Consider the following 18,370-nt stretch of genomic DNA (forward strand, 5'->3'; position numbering starts at 1 on the left):
GCACACTTGTTTACCTAATTTTGTTTAACACAAAGAGTAATGATTTAAACACTCTTTTTGGATGGAGCCACAAAGTGCATGTATGTAGTAACAGCAAAAGAGAACAAAGTATGAGGTACAGTGTTACCAGATTGTTGTTTTCCATAAAAGTAATCGTCCAAAATCGATATAAATGATGCAATATGCAATAAATATTACCTCTAATAATACAATTGTATTCATAACTGCATCAATATTAAAGCAAATCAAGTGTTTCTTAAAATTTTAAAGGCTAACATTACATTGTAACTACAATTATTTTCCACGCCTTAAAAGAAACAAAAAGGGCACACATAACAGAAATTCTGCCTGTCTGATCACATTTTATTTATTTATTTAACACAAAACTAACCAAAAACTCCTTAATCTACCACACACACACACACACACACACACATATATATATATATATATATACATATACATACATATAGTTGAAGTCAGAATTATTAGCCCCCTTTCATTGTTTTTCTCCTTTTTTAAAAATTTCCAAAATGATGTTTAACAGAGCAAGGAAATTTTTTACAGTATGTCTGATAATATTTTTTTCTTCTGAAGAAAAGTCTTATTGAAAAAAAAAAGTTTTAAGGTCAAAATTATTAGCCCCTTTAAATTATATATATTTTTTCGATTGTCTACAGAACAAACCATCGTTATACAATAACTTGCCTATTACCCTAACCTGCATAGTTAACTCTTTAAATGTAACTTTAAGTAGTATAGAAGTGTCCTACTGTATATTAGCTAGTGGAACGATTAGTACAAGTGAATGGGTGAACAGTTTTGGACACTGCTAGTTTTTTCTAATTATTATTCCGTCATAAACGGATTCGTTTATTGAATTAATCACATTATTTACTCAGTAAGACATGACGCCATTTCATTCAATTTAGCGTTACATTACTTGTGTATTTTGTAGTGTAAATGGAGTCTTAAAGTAGTGTATATCTAGTAATCTGATATGATATACTCTGTAAAATATCTTGTTTCATGAGTATACAAGCGCTTTGCGGTAAAAACTGACATTTGAAGTGCAAAATAAAATGCGAAAACAACTCTTACCTGTGAATGTATTTAAATCGACCCTAATTAAAACAACGAATCTGTGGTTCACCAAACGACTAGTAATGATTCATCAAGCAGGAAATATTTACCAGTCAAACAAAGATTTCATGAAAAATCGTTTTATTTTGCCCCAAAAACACCCGCGAAGGACATAAACTCCTTACTATTGCATTTTTCAACTCAAAGAAAAACTGAGCAAATCTGACCAATCACGTATCTGTAGAAACGTTGGAACGCGTTCGAATTCTTGGCAGACACCCAGTACAATCCAACTTTCGCCATTGCTTTATTTGACGAGTAACTAGTGAGTTGTACAAAGTTTGCTTTGTATAATTAGCTTTTCTTATATTACGGTTTATTAAGGCTAATCCACCATGTTATTTACCGTACTCGGAGTAATTGCTCTCTTCCTGGGAGAAAGAAACAACAGTTCCACCGTCTCAGGTCAAGAAGAAAGATTCGACCGTCCGGAAGGATTGGTCACGGTATCCTCCGTGACTAACAGTGATGGTAAATATTGTTGCGTGTTATAAGAACATGTAGCTCATTTTGTATACTGGACACTGGGTAGGGCACCCTTATTTTACCTTACTGTAAATATAAATTACAAAATAAGGTTTTTGTTAATAATATAGGCCTAATGAGCACTAATAAAACAGGCCTGAAGAAAGTTACTAGTGTAAACACAGGGGGTGTCAAACATACGACACACAAAAATGTCTAATATGATGCCAACAGCAATATAAAATAATAGTTTTTGTTTGTGTCTAGTTAAAAAATCAAATAACCCCACCCTCCCCCTAGCAGATTATTTAGCTTGTTTTACAGAAAATTCAGTTCATTTTGACCAATTTGACATATTTCTGAAAACAAGACAATATTTTTACTAGTCAAGAAAATGCTTCTTGATTTAATGTTTTGATATTTGGACTAAAAACAAGACAAAAACTAAGTAAAGTGTTTTTGCTTTGCATAAAGTTTTTCAATTATGCATTCGTAATCCGTAAAGACTAAATAATTTTCTCTGCTTTAAGATAGAAGGGTTAGTTCACCCAAAAATGCTAATTCTGTAATTAATTATTCACCCTCACGTCACTCCACAAACCCTTGAGATCCTCTTTCATCTTCTGAATACAAATGAAGAGGCTTTAGATGAACTCTGAGCGCTCTCTCCTCCTGTATATACAGCAAGGTTCCTGACTTGCTCAAAGTACATAAAAATACCACAAAACATTCTCAAGCAGACCAAATGCCTACAGTGGTTTACTCTGTATATTATCAAGCTACGAGAATACTTGTGTATAAACACATTTATCCAACAGTTTATTCTCTTCAGTGTTGGTATATTACATGCGTTCACAAATAACTTGCAATGATTAAACCCCTGAATGCCTGTGTATGGCTTCCTCTGTTTTTTGGAGGTTTTTGGTACTTTCTGGTCTCTGAATGAGTCTGGACCCTTCCTATCTATGGAGGAGCTCTCAGATTTCACCTTAAACATCTTAATTTGTGTTATGAATATGAACAGAAATAATGTCTACTGCCATACAAAATTAATAAATGAATATTACAACCCTCAATGTGATTCGAGTTTGACACCCCTGTTAGATCCCTTGTCTCTACTTGTAATTTGCTTGTAACTTGTAATTTTTTACCACTAAATCCTTTAGGAATATGTCCTAAAACACAATGCAGTGGTTTTAATGGACAACAAATGTTGATGTTTAATGTTTTAATGGTATTTGTAGAGTAAAACATGAAATCTTTTCTCATAGGTTTTAGTTGTTTTTGCCAAGCTTACAGTTATTTTATTTATTGTTATATAATACAAAATATATCAGCTATAAAGTCATATTGACATGTATTTGTACAAAACAAATCATTAATTGCAAAGTGAATTTGATTATGAACAGTAATTTTCTGACATTTTTTATTTAATGACCAACAACTAATGTAGAAAGAAATAAACCTAAAAGTCACTTCATAATTGACAGCATTTGTTCATATCAATAATAAACACTGGATAAATATTATTCAAGTAAAACTAAAATCTGTTGTTTCGTATTATTCCTTCCTTTAGGTCGAGAAATCGGTGACTGGTGTAAAGATTCATCTTTGCATCTTGAGGAACAGATCAATGTTCAGATTGAGGAACCATCACTGGAGGAACCTGTTGATGGTCAGAGTGAAAAACAACCACCGGTAGAGCCCGACAGTGTTCCCGGTGAAGAACAACCACTGGTAGAGCCCGACAGTGTTCCCGGTGAAGAACAACCACTGGTAGAGCCCGACAGTGTTCCCGGTGAAGAACAACCACTGGTAGAGCCCGACAGTGTTCCTGGTGAAGAACAACCACTGGTAGAGCCCGACAGTGTTCCCGGTGAAGAACAACCACTGGTAGAGCCCGACAGTGTTCCCGGTGAAGAACAACCACTGGTAGAGCCCGACAGTGTTCCCGGTGAAGAACAACCACTGGTAGAGCCCGACAGTGTTCACGGTGATGAAAAACCACTGGTAGAGCCCGACAGTGTTCCTGGTGAAGAACAATCACTGGTAGAGCCCGACAGTGTTTACGGTGATGATCAACCCCTAGTAGAGCCTGTGGATGGTCACAGTGAGGACACAGAGAGCTTCTCTGCTGAGCCCGGCTGTAGTCATGACGACCCTCCAAATGTGGTCTCTGCTAAGCCCGGCTGTAAAGATGACGTCGCTCAAGGTGCAACCTGTCAGACAGAGGGCTCTGTTCCACCTCAGCCAGAAGAGCTGAAGGATCAAGACACACACATTATTGGTAAGTTTACTACCATGACAGCCCAGTCACCCAACACACATGCATATTTTAGTAGTGCTTTCATTACTTTTATGCTTTAAACTGGCTTTAATACACATTTTGTTCAGGGATAGCAGATAACTAAGATGGAAATATATATATTAATCATAATCATATATATAGGGAAGACAGAATAAAAAGGTTTAGATCAGTGGTTCTCAAACTTTTTTTCATCAAGTACCACCTCAGAAAAAATTGTCTCTCCAAGTACCACCAAAATGAGCAGTATTGAACTACAGAAGCACAGTAGGCCCAGTAAAGCAGCTACAACTCTGCCCAGTTACAAAACGTGGTAGATCACCTCAGAAATATAGGCTATATGTCATATATGGCATATTATATACATCATTTTTCATAAATTTTTAAATGTGTGTAGCATGTACATGACATATTTCATTCCTCCGCGTACCACTAGAAGGAAGCCTGTGTACCACTAGTGGTACACGTACCACAGTTTGAGAACCACTGGTTTAGATGATGGGGTTAATTTTGCTGTGGTGACCCCTGATGGAGCAGGTAGTTTTACATGAAGACAGCACCGTCACTAATTCACACATTTTATTAACACTTACACCTGTCCTCAAGTCTTTACACTGGCTTCCAGTTACATTCATAATAGATTTTCAAGTATTATTACTTGTCTATAAATCACTAAATGGCCTAGGATCTCAATACATTACAGAAATGCTTACTGAATACAAACCTACTAGATTACTCAGATCTTATAAACTAGAAATTTAGACCTGGTGCAATGCAATCTGGGCTGCATCCAATGCTTTTTAATGGGCTCATGTAACCCCACCCCTAACCCTACCCGTCACAGTGATGTCACCAGCTCCATTTGAGTGCATTGTGTCTGACATTGCATCGCTGAGTGATGGAATCTCAGCTTGCATCATAAAGGCTGCAAGCAGATACTATTGCTTTTATTCCTGTTTATGTAAAGTACTTTAAATTGCCACTGTGTATGAAATGTGTTTTATAAATAAACTTGCCTTGTCTAACTTCTTTACTTTGTCTTTTCACAGAGATCAACTCACGTCACTATGAAATTGGTGCTAAGCTGGGCAAAGGAAGTTATGGAACCGTTTTCGCAGGAACCCGTTTAGAAGATGGCCTTCCGGTGGCTGTAAAAATAGCAGATTTCAAGATTGAGCGATACATCTTTGTTGTAAGTAGTCTGAGCTCTTTGCTCTGATTAACTGTGTTTATTTTAAACATGTCATATTAAAGGTGCTGTATGTAAGTTTTTGACTCTTCTAAAGCACAAAAATATATATTATTTAATATTAAATAGATATTTTAGAAACATGCCAAGTAAACAAATGTCAGTTATTCTCATTTGAAAAAATGTGTCTGTCTTTGTTTTGTTCTCTATAATCTGCCCACTGCTTTTAATGAAATACATCAACAGTTTTAACTGGAAATAACTTTTCAAATGATCTGAACAACTTTCTTTCTGTCTTTCTTCTAGCCGGGGTTTAACCATCCACTTCCAGCAGAGATTGCTCTGCACTTTCTTGCAACTAAAGGCCCCAAGGTCAAAGAACTCGTTCAGCTTCTGGACTGGAAGGTGGAGGATAACCGCTACTTTATGGTCCTAGAGCGGCCCATACCCTCTGTGAGCGTAACGGAATTTTTAAGAAGCCACAGAGGCAACATCGAAGAAGACGTGTTACAGAAAATCATGTTCCACACAACAATTGCTGCTGACACATGCATCAAACGTGGAGTGCTTCATCGCGATATTAAGCCTGACAACTTGCTGATGAACCCGCAGACCAATGAAGTTAAACTGATTGACTTCGGGTGCGGTGACCTAATGAAGTACTATTACACAACTTATTTGGGTAAGTAAATCCCTCAAAGCTCCCTCAAAGCTCTGTTGTGATGGGTCAAGGGTCATTCACGTGAGACTACAGAGTTTAGCTCCAACCTGCTTCAACTCACCTGACAGAAAATGTCTCGTATACTTAGTGAGAGCTTGATTAGCTCGTTCAGTTGTGTCTAACTGGGGCCGGAGCTAAACTCTGCAGGACACAGATCCTCCAGGACTGGGCTTGGGCACCCCTGATCTACACTGTTGTTTACATTTTCTGAAGGAAATTTAGATGTTGTGCTAATGGAAACAAAATCTCTTTCTTTCAGGCACATTCCAGTTCAGCCCTCCCGAGGCTAAAACGGCTGGCTATTACTATGCTGAGCCAGCGACAGTGTGGTCACTCGGGATTCTTCAATATGTCCTGATGTTCAAAAAATTTCCAGACAACCATGACCTCCTCAAGTTGAATGACAGAAATTTACACCAACACGGAAGGTCAAAAGGTGAGATCTTTACTTCAGCTAAAGATGGTTGTGTAGGACATTTTTTATGTCAATGAAAAAAGCATGTATAAACTTTAAGGTAATATTTACATGTATCTCTTCCTTTCTTTTTCTACACAGAATGCAGCGATTTCATCAGCGGTTGTCTGCAGACACTGCCCTGGTCTCGGTATAAGCTGAATGCACTTCGTGCCCATGACTGGTTTAAGGTAATTTTGAGGATTTTGTCATCAGTCAAATGAATCTGTCATGAGCTGAGTTTCCATCCTAATGTGAAGCACATCTTTTCAAAGTTCACTAAATATATTTATCCTATAATTATAAATGTGAATTATGAGCAAATGATTTCCATCAAGTTGGTCGAGCGGCTGAACTGTAGTATTGGTAACCTCGTAGCCAACGGTTTAACAAGGGAGGAATAATTGAGAAATGCTCGCTACATCAAACTTAATTTGACAAATGCATTTCCTTCATGAACTCTTTTCACACGAGTCCAAAATGACCTCAAGTGAGCATAAAAACGTTTTGTGAATTAAGGGATGTTTATTTGAAACTTGTTCCTCATGTGATACTTAATAAAAGGTGCATTAACACAGGCTGATGGAAACCCAGCTAATGTCAGACGACAGTCTTGTGTTGTTGAATTTCCTTTTTTTAACAATTTTGTTTTAATTATGTTACAGAGAATTGTAAAAAAGATCTAGCATTTGACAAAGGACCACTTCCAGAATCTCCCAGTTCAGTGCTGGATTCGGCTAAAAACTCCAGCAGCTCCAACCAAAATAGAAGAAGCTGAGGATTTTGAGCCAACCACACCACCATAGTCCTTTAGCTAAACATAACTTTATCCAGAGAGCTGAACATAGTTTGGTTCTGCAGTGTCATAGCTCTTATTTCAACATTTACACTGGCTCTAATTAAAATTCATGTAAATTACAAAAATTATAAAATATGATAAAGCACTTTACAGTTTAGACCTTCATATAGTGTACACAGCCCTTCTTACACTTTAATATCAGCTTTTGCTTTAACTCTTACACTTCCACATGCTAAAATAAAATGTATAATAAAATAATAAATAATAAAAAAAAAAATCTCAGTCGTTCCCAGTCCAGGTCCATATATTTTGGGTGTCACTCTCTAAAAAATGTAATTTGAGCCAGAGGAGAGAGACTCCTGACCAATGATTACTGGGATCAACTGATATATATACAGGGTTTCCAATGAACATTATCACTCACCAGCCAATCTGGCCACAAAACTGGAAAAAAAAAAAAAAAAAAAAAAAAAAAAAGAATTATAATAATAAAATTAAAAAGTGGAATTATTTTAATAAAAAAAAATCAATAATAAATAAAACAATAAAAAAACTGTCCATATTGAAATATAAATCTATAACTGGCCATGTTTTTGACCAATCAGAAATTATTCTAAAAACAACAAAAAAATAATAATAATAAATAAAACCTTAAAAAAAAAGTAAATTAATGTTATTCATTACTCATCCTCATGTTCATCTTCAGAACTATTTTTACTATTTTTATCTTTATCTTAGAGCTCCCTCATCCAGACTCAAAGTCTACAAAAACCTCCTGAAAACAGATCATATGCCTTCACATAAAACAAACTTTATTCAGTTTCTTCTCCTCAGTGTGATGATAGGGCACGCGTTCACAAGCACTGTGCAGTGACATATACCCCACTGGATGCCTGCGCGACTTCCTCTCTGACTTCCTCTCTTAAAAAATACACAGGCGCATCCAAGGTTATATGTCAGAGGCGCAACACGTGAACGCGTGCCCTATACTGACACTGAGGGAAGAAATTGTTGAATAAAGTTATTTTTGTTTTATGTCCACATAAAGTTTTCTCATAGTCAGGAATCTTGCTGTCTATGAAGGATTAAGGAGCTCTCAGATTTAACTAAAAGATCTTCATTATTTTCAGTCAAATATCTTCATTTGTGTTCTGAAGAGGAATAAAGTTACGACCTTTAGTATTTGCTTTGATATTGTCCTCATATACAGCCTTCTTTAGTCTAATGTTTTGCTAATGTGCTATATGATTGATGGTTGGAGGACATCATTTATTGACTAGTGATTTTGTATGTAGTTGTAGTTTATGGTGAGTGATAATCCAAACCCTGTATATATAGGTGGCGAAGTCCGTTCCTCCACGTGGTGCCACTGGAAACTGCCCATCTTGAAGGTGGTGCTGAGCTGAACACGGACAAAAACTGACATTAGTCTGGGGCGACAAGCCTCACAACTGATGACAATTATCAAATTTGTTCTGAAGTTTCAAATAAAGTCAAATTTGTCAAAAATAAGTATTTCTTCTCTTTTTTAAAGGATGAGTACTGCTGATTACTGTGTGTTTCAACTGAGATCATTCAGGGACAAAACATGACAATGTTTGTAGATTTAACAAAGATTAGCTGGATTTAATGTCACTGAGCTGAATGTGTTTGAAGTAAAAGCATACATGTGATTGCATCTGAGAACTAATGCACTGTAAAAATGCTTTCCTTCCCAGCCACAACCCAGCATCATGCTGGAAAACACTCATAAGCCGCTTTTCCACTATCGTGCTGAATCATTCTTCAAACAGAACTGTTCCATTCCGTGCCAAACCGGGCCAGACAGCACGGATACGGTTTCATTTTCCACTGTCGTGCTGCAACAAAGCTCTTTAAAACATTACACAAAACGCATCAGTAGTTGCCTTGGTAACGCAATGTAAACGGCTCCCTTTGTTCAATTAAAGTTAAATAAGAGCCGAAACTATTTATTTTTATTTTTTTCATAAAAGCGAAAGCAACCATGTGACTAAACACTGTTATGCCGCTCTATCAAATAGGGGTGCTAAATATAGGTACATGTGCACCTTTATTTATTGATATGTTGCGCAGCTCTGGCTAAATTTTATTTGGAGGGAAAATTACCAAAATGTAACGTGATGATTGAAAATAATTGGAGGGGAAATAAATAATATTTAAAATCTCTGAACATAACAGAAAAATAAACAATGATAAGACAACAATAATAGTGCATTTGCATTATAGTGGCAGAAATATAATTTTGGACAGGCCTTGTCAAAGGTGAGCGGGCACTTTCACTAATAAAAACACAGCATATAAATATTTCATTTTTAACAATTAATTAAATTACACTGCGTTTTTATATCAAAAGTTGATAATGATATAAAATATACTACATTTTGATGGTAAAATGAAACCAATTAGGCGCTGTTATTTGTTTTACTATTCAAACATTAAATAACGAATGCAGCAAGTGAAAAAAAAAACGAATATGAAACAACACATATATCGCAGGATTTAAAGGATGTAAAGCAGTATTATATTTAGCAAAATGCTGCTCTATTATCTTTTTATTTTGATCATTTTATTTTTATTATTATAATTATTTTTGTGTTCATAATTAACTAACAAGCTGTAGGCGAATTATTGCTTGACGTTTTAGAAACTATTTGCGTAGCTATATTAAAGATCACCAAGAACAAAAAACAAAAACACAGAAACATGTTACATGCCTCATAAATGTCATATAACTTATGTATAACTGAATCATATAATTGCCTATAGCTGAAATGATGAAAATTGCTCATTTTATTTTTATAAAACATTTGTCAAAACGTATTGATTTTTTGAGTAAAAGCAATACTGACATTTAAGAATCCATATTTATTTAATTCATTCATTGTTTTGACTTGTTTATTAGTGCATATGCTATAATATAAATCATACAACAGTACCTTGGACAGTTACAGTGCCGCTCCGAAAACCTTTCAAGCAAAGTCTTTTGGATGGCCGACATTACAACACGCCGTCCTTCAGGTGGTCTCGCCGGTATTAACAAGCTGTCCTGGCTTTGAATTAAAAAGTGCAATTATTTCCTCGTTGTAAAAGAGTCTGCAAGTTCGTGTTCCATGGATATAGTGATGTTGTTGTGGAATTTGGACATCGATGATGCTAAGCGTGACTTTATTCGCTTAATTCGCTTTATTCGATGCGCAGCAGGAAAAAAAAGTCAGCAGCGCAAGTCGCTGGCATGTCTCTCCCGGATCAGAGTGAGTTTTGTGCTGTGAAATACAGCGCTGCGTGCAATAAACTCACATTCAGGCAGGCGAAGTAGGTCTGTATTCAAGTCAATAAAATGATAACTTTAATAAATAAAAAATCTTCGTAAGAATGTGATGAGATATTCACTTCTCTGCCAGAGACTGCTCTATGGTTTTAAAACCCTTTTCAAACTGTATCGTTTAGACCTGGATCATTTATATTAAATGTACTGTAGTTCCCCTTCGGGGGGAACTTCAGCACTATAAGTGGATTTGATTTGTAAAATCCACGCATTGGGAGGATTCGGATCAGAAGCCGCTTGTCTGGAGAGTATTGAACGGGCCAATGAATGAAATTAATTGGCAGCGTAAGCTTGCGCAGGTGTGCGACATCTGCAATTATCTCAGCATATAAGCACACCTGAAGCCAGCAGACGCCATCCTTTTAAGCTGAAGAGACTTTCAAACAGCTAAGGGACAGTCATTATGGCGACGGAGTATAGTGCTTCCGTTCCCCTCCTCGGGGAACGAAGGGTTACTTTAGTAACCTCGAACGTTTATTGAGGATGTCTGATGACTAGCGCTTCTGCTGAGCCAGCTGTGGTAGCTTAGCAACCGAGTCGCCAACACACAAAATCTGTCAGCACAGTTCAGCACGGTTGTCTAACCTTGCCGAGAATTCCGCGCCGAGAACGGTTTGTAATCGTGCTGCGCCGTTCCAGGCTCAGTGGAGAAACAACCGTAACCGTACCGAAGTGTCCTTAGAACGGTTTGGCACGATAGTGGAAAAGCAGCTATACACTCTCATTCACAAACACACTCATTCACTACAGCCAATTTAGTTTATTCAATTTACTTACTGTATACTGCATGTGTCTGGACTGTGGAGGAAATTGGTGCACCCGGAGGAAACCCACACGAACACAGGGAGAACATGCAAATTCCAAACAGGCCCAGCCAGGACTCGAACCAGCGACCTTCTTGCTGTGGGGTGACAGTGCTGACTGAGCCATCGTGCTGCCCCTAATTCTAGTTATATTTTATTATGTTGTATTATATTTTATACCATTCTGCCAGCAAAGGGTTTGCTTCTGCTGCCTCACACTAAGGGAAAGCCCCGCAGTTGACTGCTGAAGTTTTCTGTGTGGGGTGTCTTGATTGCCATGAGATGAATCTGGCATCCCTGTAGACGTAAAACACAACGAATCATCTTAGTGTTTGAATTTGTATTCTTTGATCAAATGTACTTTTAAGCTTACCACCAGTTGCCCATCACCGTGACACCACTTCATCTGTGCAATGTAAGTCTTTAATTCAGCTAGTCTTGCACTTTCTTCCTGGAGTCTCTGCCAAGTCTGATAAACAGTGTTATGCACAAATCAGGTATAAACGTACAGATAGCAGCAGGACAAGTTCACATCACAAAACAACATAAAAACCTACCTTCAGAAATCTTGTGAAAACTGACCGATGTAGAGAGACTTTGTTTGTGGTACCACCACATTGCATGCAATGTAAGTAATTCCACCGGTGCTGTAACAAACAAATAGTACGTTTAAGACCTAAAAAAATGAAGAATATTACAAACAGTTTGATTACCTGCTTTGGACATGTACAGTATTTGCTTGTGAGAGGTAGCTATTCACTTGCTTCACCTCCTCAACGGTAAACCTGCTCTTTCTGTTTCTACGACTCCATTTATTCTATATACAGGGGTGAAGACATGTAATGTAATAAAGTTTGTTATGAACTTCTCAAACAAGTATAAAAAAGCAGGGAGAACTTACGATATCTTTAAAGCAAAATTGAAAGGAAATTCTCTACTGTACAGTAAGCACTAAGTTTTTATACATTTTACAGACAGTGATTCATGTAGGTGGGGACAGATGCAAATGAAGTGTTGTTGTCGGCAGGGTAAACTGCCTTTTCAGGCCTGATCTCATCAGCATGTAAGTCTGCAGAGTGACCACCATAAAAGACCACCATAAAAGGGGTTTCTTCAACCTGAAAGTTTCACTCGAATACAAGGGCAGAAAACAGTGTGCAAATGATGTTCTGGAGACAGAAACCTTCTGACCAGTTGACCGAAAAGAGAAAACAATAGACACAGCCGTGCTGTGAAACTATTTGCTCTACTTTGGAGACAGGCAGGGCTCAGGAAACTAAGACATTTTAAGGTCTGTTACACCCTAAAAACAACTTTTCAGTTAAATATAAATAACATAAATTTATATTCCCACAAGTTGAAGCCAGAAGTTTACATACACTGTATAAACAGGCACATAACCATTTTAAATAAGTCAGATGTTAATGTGCATAAACTTTTTCTCTTTGAGGTAAGTTAGGATTATTAAATTTGTTTCTGTTATGCTTAATAGCAGAATAATGAGAGAGATTTTTTTGAGAAATTGTTAGAACTTTTCTTGAAAGTCAAGTTTACATACAATAAGATTATTATGCTTCTGACAAAGCTGAGATGATGGTGTGAAGGTTTGGGAAGTTTCTGATTGGCTAATTGATAACATTTTAATTAGTTGGAGGCACAATTGTAGAATAGTCTTTAAGGAAAACCTCAAACACACTGCTTCATTGTGTGACAACATTGGAAAATCAACAAGCCAGAATCAACAAAAAGCCAGATTACAATGTGCTAAATTACACTGGGAAAAAGATTAATTTTAGAAGACATGTCCTGTGGTTTGATGGAACTAAGATTGTTTGGCCATAATGACCAGTGTAACATTTGGAGGACAAAGGGACTACACTTTAAAAGCAAAGCTAAAAAATATACCAAGAAAATGTAGGTAAACTTTTAAAATTAATTCAAGACTTCACACTTAGCTGATGATTGATAATAAAGCTAGTTTGGCGTGCTGTCCCGGGAGAGAGCCCTGAGCTTAAAAGATCCTCGAACCCTGGGCTCCCTCCCGTTGCAAGGCGAGAGGGGAGTTTGAGCTCAGGTAGATCTCGATGACTCCCCCTCTTGCTTATTGTAGCTAAGAGTCAGATATGGATGTTGCAGGTGTACTCTGAGTTTAGCTAAAATATTTTGGATTAATTGTTTAGAGTGCTTGTTTTTGAACCGTGGGAGGAAACCGGAGGACCCGGGGAAAACCCACGCGACCACGGGGAGAACTAGCAAACTCCGCACAGAAATGCCGTCTGGTTTGGGAAGGAATTAAACCAGGGGCATTCTTGCTGTGAGGCCACAGTGCTAATCGCTAGCCACCGTGACGCCCGTTTGAAAGCAGGGAAAGTAGGGTTGGGTGGGGGGTTTCTTCGAGACGAAGATATTGAGATGAGAAAAGTCTGGTTATTTATAGTGAATTAAGGATCATCTGATAGGATAATCAGTTATTAGCTAAAGTCGGAACAGCTGTGAACAATCATAAGCACGTGATCCTCTTGAAATTTGTTTATAAATAAACTTCACAAAAAAATTCTCTCTTATCCCAAGTGGTGCTCGCTGCAGAGCCATTTGGGCAGAGCTGAGCTCCAGCGAGGGGGAGCTTGAGCTCTCGTTCCTCCTTTCTTGCACTTCTTCTACGAGTGATGTCACTGGGGGTAGGGTTAGGGGTGGGGTTGGTGTACGCATTAAAACAGCTTATAGGAGGATGAGCGAGAGCTCATGCTCCCCCTCGCTGGAGCTCAGCTCTGCTCAAATGGCTCTGCAGCGAGCATCGTCTCCATTATCCTGGCATTTAGAAAATGTAAATCTTTTAGGTAATCTTAAGTGACCTAAAATAGTAAACGTTTAGAACAATTTACCATCAGACATTTTATTAAAAAAATGGTTATGTTCCTCTTTTTAGAGTGTGTGTAATCTTCTGGTTTCAACTGTATTACAGTATCATTGTCAGAATTAGCTTGACATGTTTTTACAAACTGTTAAATAAATGACTGAATGAAAAACTGATGTTTTCATCTACTCTTGGGTGATTTTGAGTCTTAAAGGATGCCACATGTAAGTTATTGACTCTTCTAAAGCATACAATAACCATAATATGTTTGCAGATATTTAAGAAAGACGCTAAGTGAACATTCTTGTTCATCTGAAAAACAATGCTGAAGTCAGATATTTGCTTTGAAAATGCATGCTATGTTGTGGAATGTCTGTCTTTGTTTTGGTCCCTTTAACCTGCCCAATGCCTGTTTAGCCAATTATATTTAAGCACCCTGGGTTGTCTTGGTGTAAAACCGCTTATTTAATTCATTCAGTCAGGAAGGCTCTCAAAGCATGCATTCGTGACTGAAATGCGACCTCTGGTGGACATTAGCAGACTCTGAAGTGAGACACAGATTCAGAGTTCCACATGAGGTGGTTATTAATTATCAAATAATATAAATATTATGAACATGAGCAGATTACATTGTAACCCCGTGTACTAACAACACGCTACATGACAAGATTGCAGTGATAAGTAATTTGGCTGTTTGCCCTAAACAAAATTTAAATACAGCCATTCAGAAGCACTGAATAGTGCACTAACTGCACTGCAATGGTAAGGTTTATAATCTAATTAATACATACTAAACTTCTTTAACATTATTAAATGCACATGCTGAATCACTAGCTATGCTTCCATCCAAAGATGTGTATTAAATTTATGCGCAAAACAGCAATACAGCAAAAAAGGCGCGCGAATAAGCAGCGTTTCCATCCGATGAGTCAAAGAGAACAAAATCATCACTTCCTGATCAAATATCAACAGTAAAAATAGGATTAGCTGTGGTAAAAGCTGCGTGAATCTTTTCTTTATTTAATAAATTACTTGACCCTCAGAAGATGATGCTGACATGCAATGAACATGTGGTGGTGTCTGAAGGCGTGAGACGCGGAGCACAGACACCCTTGACAGCTCTGGAGGTCATTAATAAGGCCAGACAGAATCTGCTGACATTTTTTGCTATTTTTGCAGAGAATTTTGTTAAAAATTTTATTGTTAAATTACACTGGAAAAAATGGAGACATGTCCTGAGGTCTGATGGAACTAAGATTGTTTGGCCATAATGACCAGTGTTACATTTGGAGGACAAAGGGACTACAGTTTAAAAGCAAAGCTAAAAAATATACCAAGAAAATGTGTGTAAACTTTTAAAATTAAGAGAATTTTGTTAAAAATCTGCGGATTTATGCGGAATGATTTTGGGAGTATCATAACTAAAAACCTAATATATTAAATAAAAATATTAGCTTTTTAACTTTTTTTAATGTCTACAATGCAGATCCAATTAGATACATTTTATTTGGTAAACAAAGCAAGTCTCTCATACTACTAAAAGACAGAAAATATTACTTTACAAACTGTATTGTAAATAAATCATATGAACATTTTCATATTAGCTATTAATTATACTAAAATTAATAAAAAATCTGAATAAATATACATTTACACACATTTGCACATGTAAATAAACAGAATCAGTGATGGGCTAAAAATCTGCAAAATTCTGCGTGCGCAGATTCCGTGTGGGCCTAAATAATATAATAACACTAATACTGAAATGGTTTTAGAATCAGCAAATCAACATTGCAGATGTTTTACAATATGCTCAGCCTGCTGGTTTATCCATTCACACACATCTGTATCATCATTTGACCTCTTATAACAAAATCACATGAGTTTGTAAGGCACATACTGGAATTTATTAGGTAAAAGTGTTTCCATCGTAGTTTATCTTTTCTTATCGAAAAAAAAGTTTATTCTACTCAGTTTTGGCCATACATTTTTATGCAATTTTTAAAAAAAACGTATGCATATGTTGCCGTTTCTATGAAACGTTTTTTATGGGCATATCTAAAATGTGTATAAAATATTATATAATTTTTTTTTTTTTTTGTTAAAACTGAATAGTGCAGTGTGCAAAAGTATTCAGCTCCCCTGAGTCAATTCTTTGTGGAGTATCCATTGGGTGCAATTACAGCTGCAAGTCTTTTGGAGTACGTCTATAGGTTTCTACTAGCTTTGTTAGACTGAAATCTTTGCCCATTCCTCCTTGTAAAACAATAAAGTGGAGGAACTATGAAATCACCTTGTAGGTAAATCGGCTGCTAGCATACAACTGGTTCCCTTGATAATATCCCTGTAGGATTTTTCCATAGGCTTTTAGAAGATTGCAAATTATAAGCTCTGTGTTCAAACACTGTTCATTACACTTACATGTTTTGTCCAGCCGGATAATCCTCACACGAAAATACAACTTTGAGCACTTTTGGATCTTCAATGCAAACGCAAGAACTGAAAAGCTAACATTAGACTATAAACCAATATTATGAAGCTGCAGGCCCCGAGACCCCACTCCACGTTCAGACCAGGTTCAGACCTGCACCTCCGTACCTATCGTTTTTTCAGACAGTGCCACCTGCTGTTTGAAAGATCGCCTAACCTGAATTTAACTGCTTATAAATTGTAACTTACACTATTTTTCTACTATAAATATTACGCTATGATTGAACACAATATTTTTTAATCATTTATTGTTTTTTTAATCATTAAGGATTTATCAAACTGTTTAGTATTGAGTTTAGGGAATAAATATAATCTCTTTCTTTAAATAAAATAATTTATAGGACTCTCTCAACAAACTTTATTTTTTGTGTACTTTTCATGACATCCTACAAGTCCCCAAGCTGTAAACAATGCAGAGAAAAATTGCATTAATAACCATTTATTACGTAGAAAATAACATCAAATAAAATAAATGCTTTACATTCTTGTTGGGAAGATTTTTCATTTCTCGGGCAATTCTTCTATCAAATTCCTCAACTTCACTAAAAGAAACAATAAATGCTGTTGTCGGAAATTGTATTTAACATAAAAACTTAAAAGTTTTTGTAAAAAAATGTAAAACATACCATGAGTGATAAACAGGACCCTGGAGGAAAACATCTTCAGCCTCCTGCCAAGACAAGCCTTGTAACTCGCAAAGGCCATGAATGATGGCCTGTACAAATATACAAATAATAAATTTACTAATAAAATAAAACATACACACTGCTGAACATAAGCATGCTCATGTACATGCATGTTTTGTGATTACCTCTGAAAGGAGACATCCACAAATGAACTCCACCTCATTATTGTAGGTCAGCTGCGTTTGGGTTCTATGATGAACTCCGCTCATGTAGTTACAAAGGACTGACAGGGACTGCTCATTCTCAATGTAGACAGGCACCTGAGCACGGGGTTTTAGGGGAAACCAGTTTGACCTTATCCCACCAAGTATATCCTTTGGGCCATAGACGGAAATTATATTTCATATGTAAATGCACAAGTCATTAATTAAATTAGGCAAATATTAGTTAAATTGTCACTGGACTATTTAAGTCAACTATACTCAGAGTCTGGAGGAGTAATTTACAGTGAAACCATCTATACCACCAAATGCTGCTCTGCTGATTTTGATGTGAGTCCACTAATGCTTTGTCATTCCTTTTCCTTTCTTGAACTGCTTGGACATGTGCCGGAAGATTGGATGTGGTTTTATTTCCCACCCTAAAAAGGGGCAGAATCATTTCATCTAATACACTTCTTGCCTCCTCTGTCCAGAAAGCAAATCTGCACCCATAGCTTTCAAGCAAGACAAAATCCATGATAACTGGTCACCGGTAAGATAGATATTAAGGATGTTTTGTTATTCGTGTTACAGAGTTGTTGTATTGACACAATATCACATTTAAATTTGACAGATTTAAAAGAAAATTTAACTGACATACCCATCAATCTGAAATCGTTCCATGAGAAGACACCACCACTGACGAATGACAGGCATATCCATCTGAAAGAAAGACTGCTTAGTCTAACAGTTAACCAACATGTTTTTGTTAATACATGATGTTGGGTGTGCTCGCCCCTTTCTTAAAAGAAATGTTGCTTAGAATAAAGCAAGACAACATTCACCAAAATAGTTACATTTTAGCTATGATAAATAAAAGCTCCATCAAAATGAAGGTTCCATAAATAAAAAAAAGAAATACCTCCTCGAATTGAAACCCAATGCCACACACCATTGAGAGGGTGTACTGAAAAG

General features: G+C 36.7%; 3 protein-coding genes across 4 annotated transcripts in view; 2 read left to right on the top strand and 1 right to left on the bottom strand.

Moving 5' to 3' along the window:
* si:dkey-217m5.8 overlaps nt 1-17,728 on the bottom strand; it is a 34,848-nt gene extending 17,120 nt beyond the window's left edge. Inside the window, exons 1-9 of the mRNA XM_073933098.1 lie at nt 17,414-17,728; nt 17,196-17,284; nt 17,051-17,111; nt 11,939-12,042; nt 11,783-11,872; nt 11,599-11,694; nt 11,406-11,522; nt 11,200-11,323; nt 8,402-8,478 (exon numbers count right to left, since the gene is read on the bottom strand). Coding sequence (XP_073789199.1) covers nt 8,402-8,478; nt 11,200-11,323; nt 11,406-11,520 — 316 coding nt within the window. The 5' untranslated portion in view covers nt 11,521-11,522; nt 11,599-11,694; nt 11,783-11,872; ... (2 more) ...; nt 17,196-17,284; nt 17,414-17,728. The remainder of the gene's footprint in view (nt 1-8,401; nt 8,479-11,199; nt 11,324-11,405; nt 11,523-11,598; nt 11,695-11,782; nt 11,873-11,938; nt 12,043-17,050; nt 17,112-17,195; nt 17,285-17,413) is intronic.
* esco2 (establishment of sister chromatid cohesion N-acetyltransferase 2) overlaps nt 1-18,370 on the top strand; it is a 365,881-nt gene that overhangs the window by 48,033 nt on the left and 299,478 nt on the right. The window lies entirely within an intron of this gene.
* pimr136 (Pim proto-oncogene, serine/threonine kinase, related 136) lies at nt 527-7,524 on the top strand. 2 transcript variants are annotated; one of them, XM_068215512.2, is made up of 7 exons: nt 527-1,614; nt 3,185-3,895; nt 4,963-5,105; nt 5,409-5,784; nt 6,083-6,259; nt 6,380-6,468; nt 6,943-7,524. In XM_068215512.2, the coding sequence occupies exons 1-7, from the start codon at nt 1,479-1,481 to the stop codon at nt 6,961-6,963; spliced, it is 1,653 nt and encodes a 550-aa protein (XP_068071613.1). In that variant the 5' UTR covers nt 527-1,478; the 3' UTR covers nt 6,964-7,524. The 2 variants fall into 2 exon arrangements, with proteins under 2 accessions (XP_068071613.1, NP_001038527.1); NM_001045062.1 differs by lacking the exon at nt 6,943-7,524 and having other exon boundaries at nt 1,386-1,614; nt 6,083-6,182; nt 6,380-6,496.

Source organism: Danio rerio, chromosome 20 (assembly GCF_049306965.1).
Source record: "Danio rerio strain Tuebingen ecotype United States chromosome 20, GRCz12tu, whole genome shotgun sequence".
NCBI lineage: Eukaryota > Metazoa > Chordata > Actinopteri > Cypriniformes > Danionidae > Danio > Danio rerio.

Bases quoted from the DNA above. Each gene is read 5' to 3' on its own strand.
- pimr136 (XM_068215512.2), top strand. From the start codon at position 1,479: ATGTTATTTACCGTACTCGGAGTAATTGCTCTCTTCCTGGGAGAAAGA. The intron at 3,896-4,962 runs GTAAGTTTACTA...GTCTTTTCACAG, and splicing joins TCAAGACACACACATTATTG to AGATCAACTCACGTCACTAT. The intron at 5,785-6,082 runs GTAAGTAAATCC...TCTTTCTTTCAG, and splicing joins CTATTACACAACTTATTTGG to GCACATTCCAGTTCAGCCCT.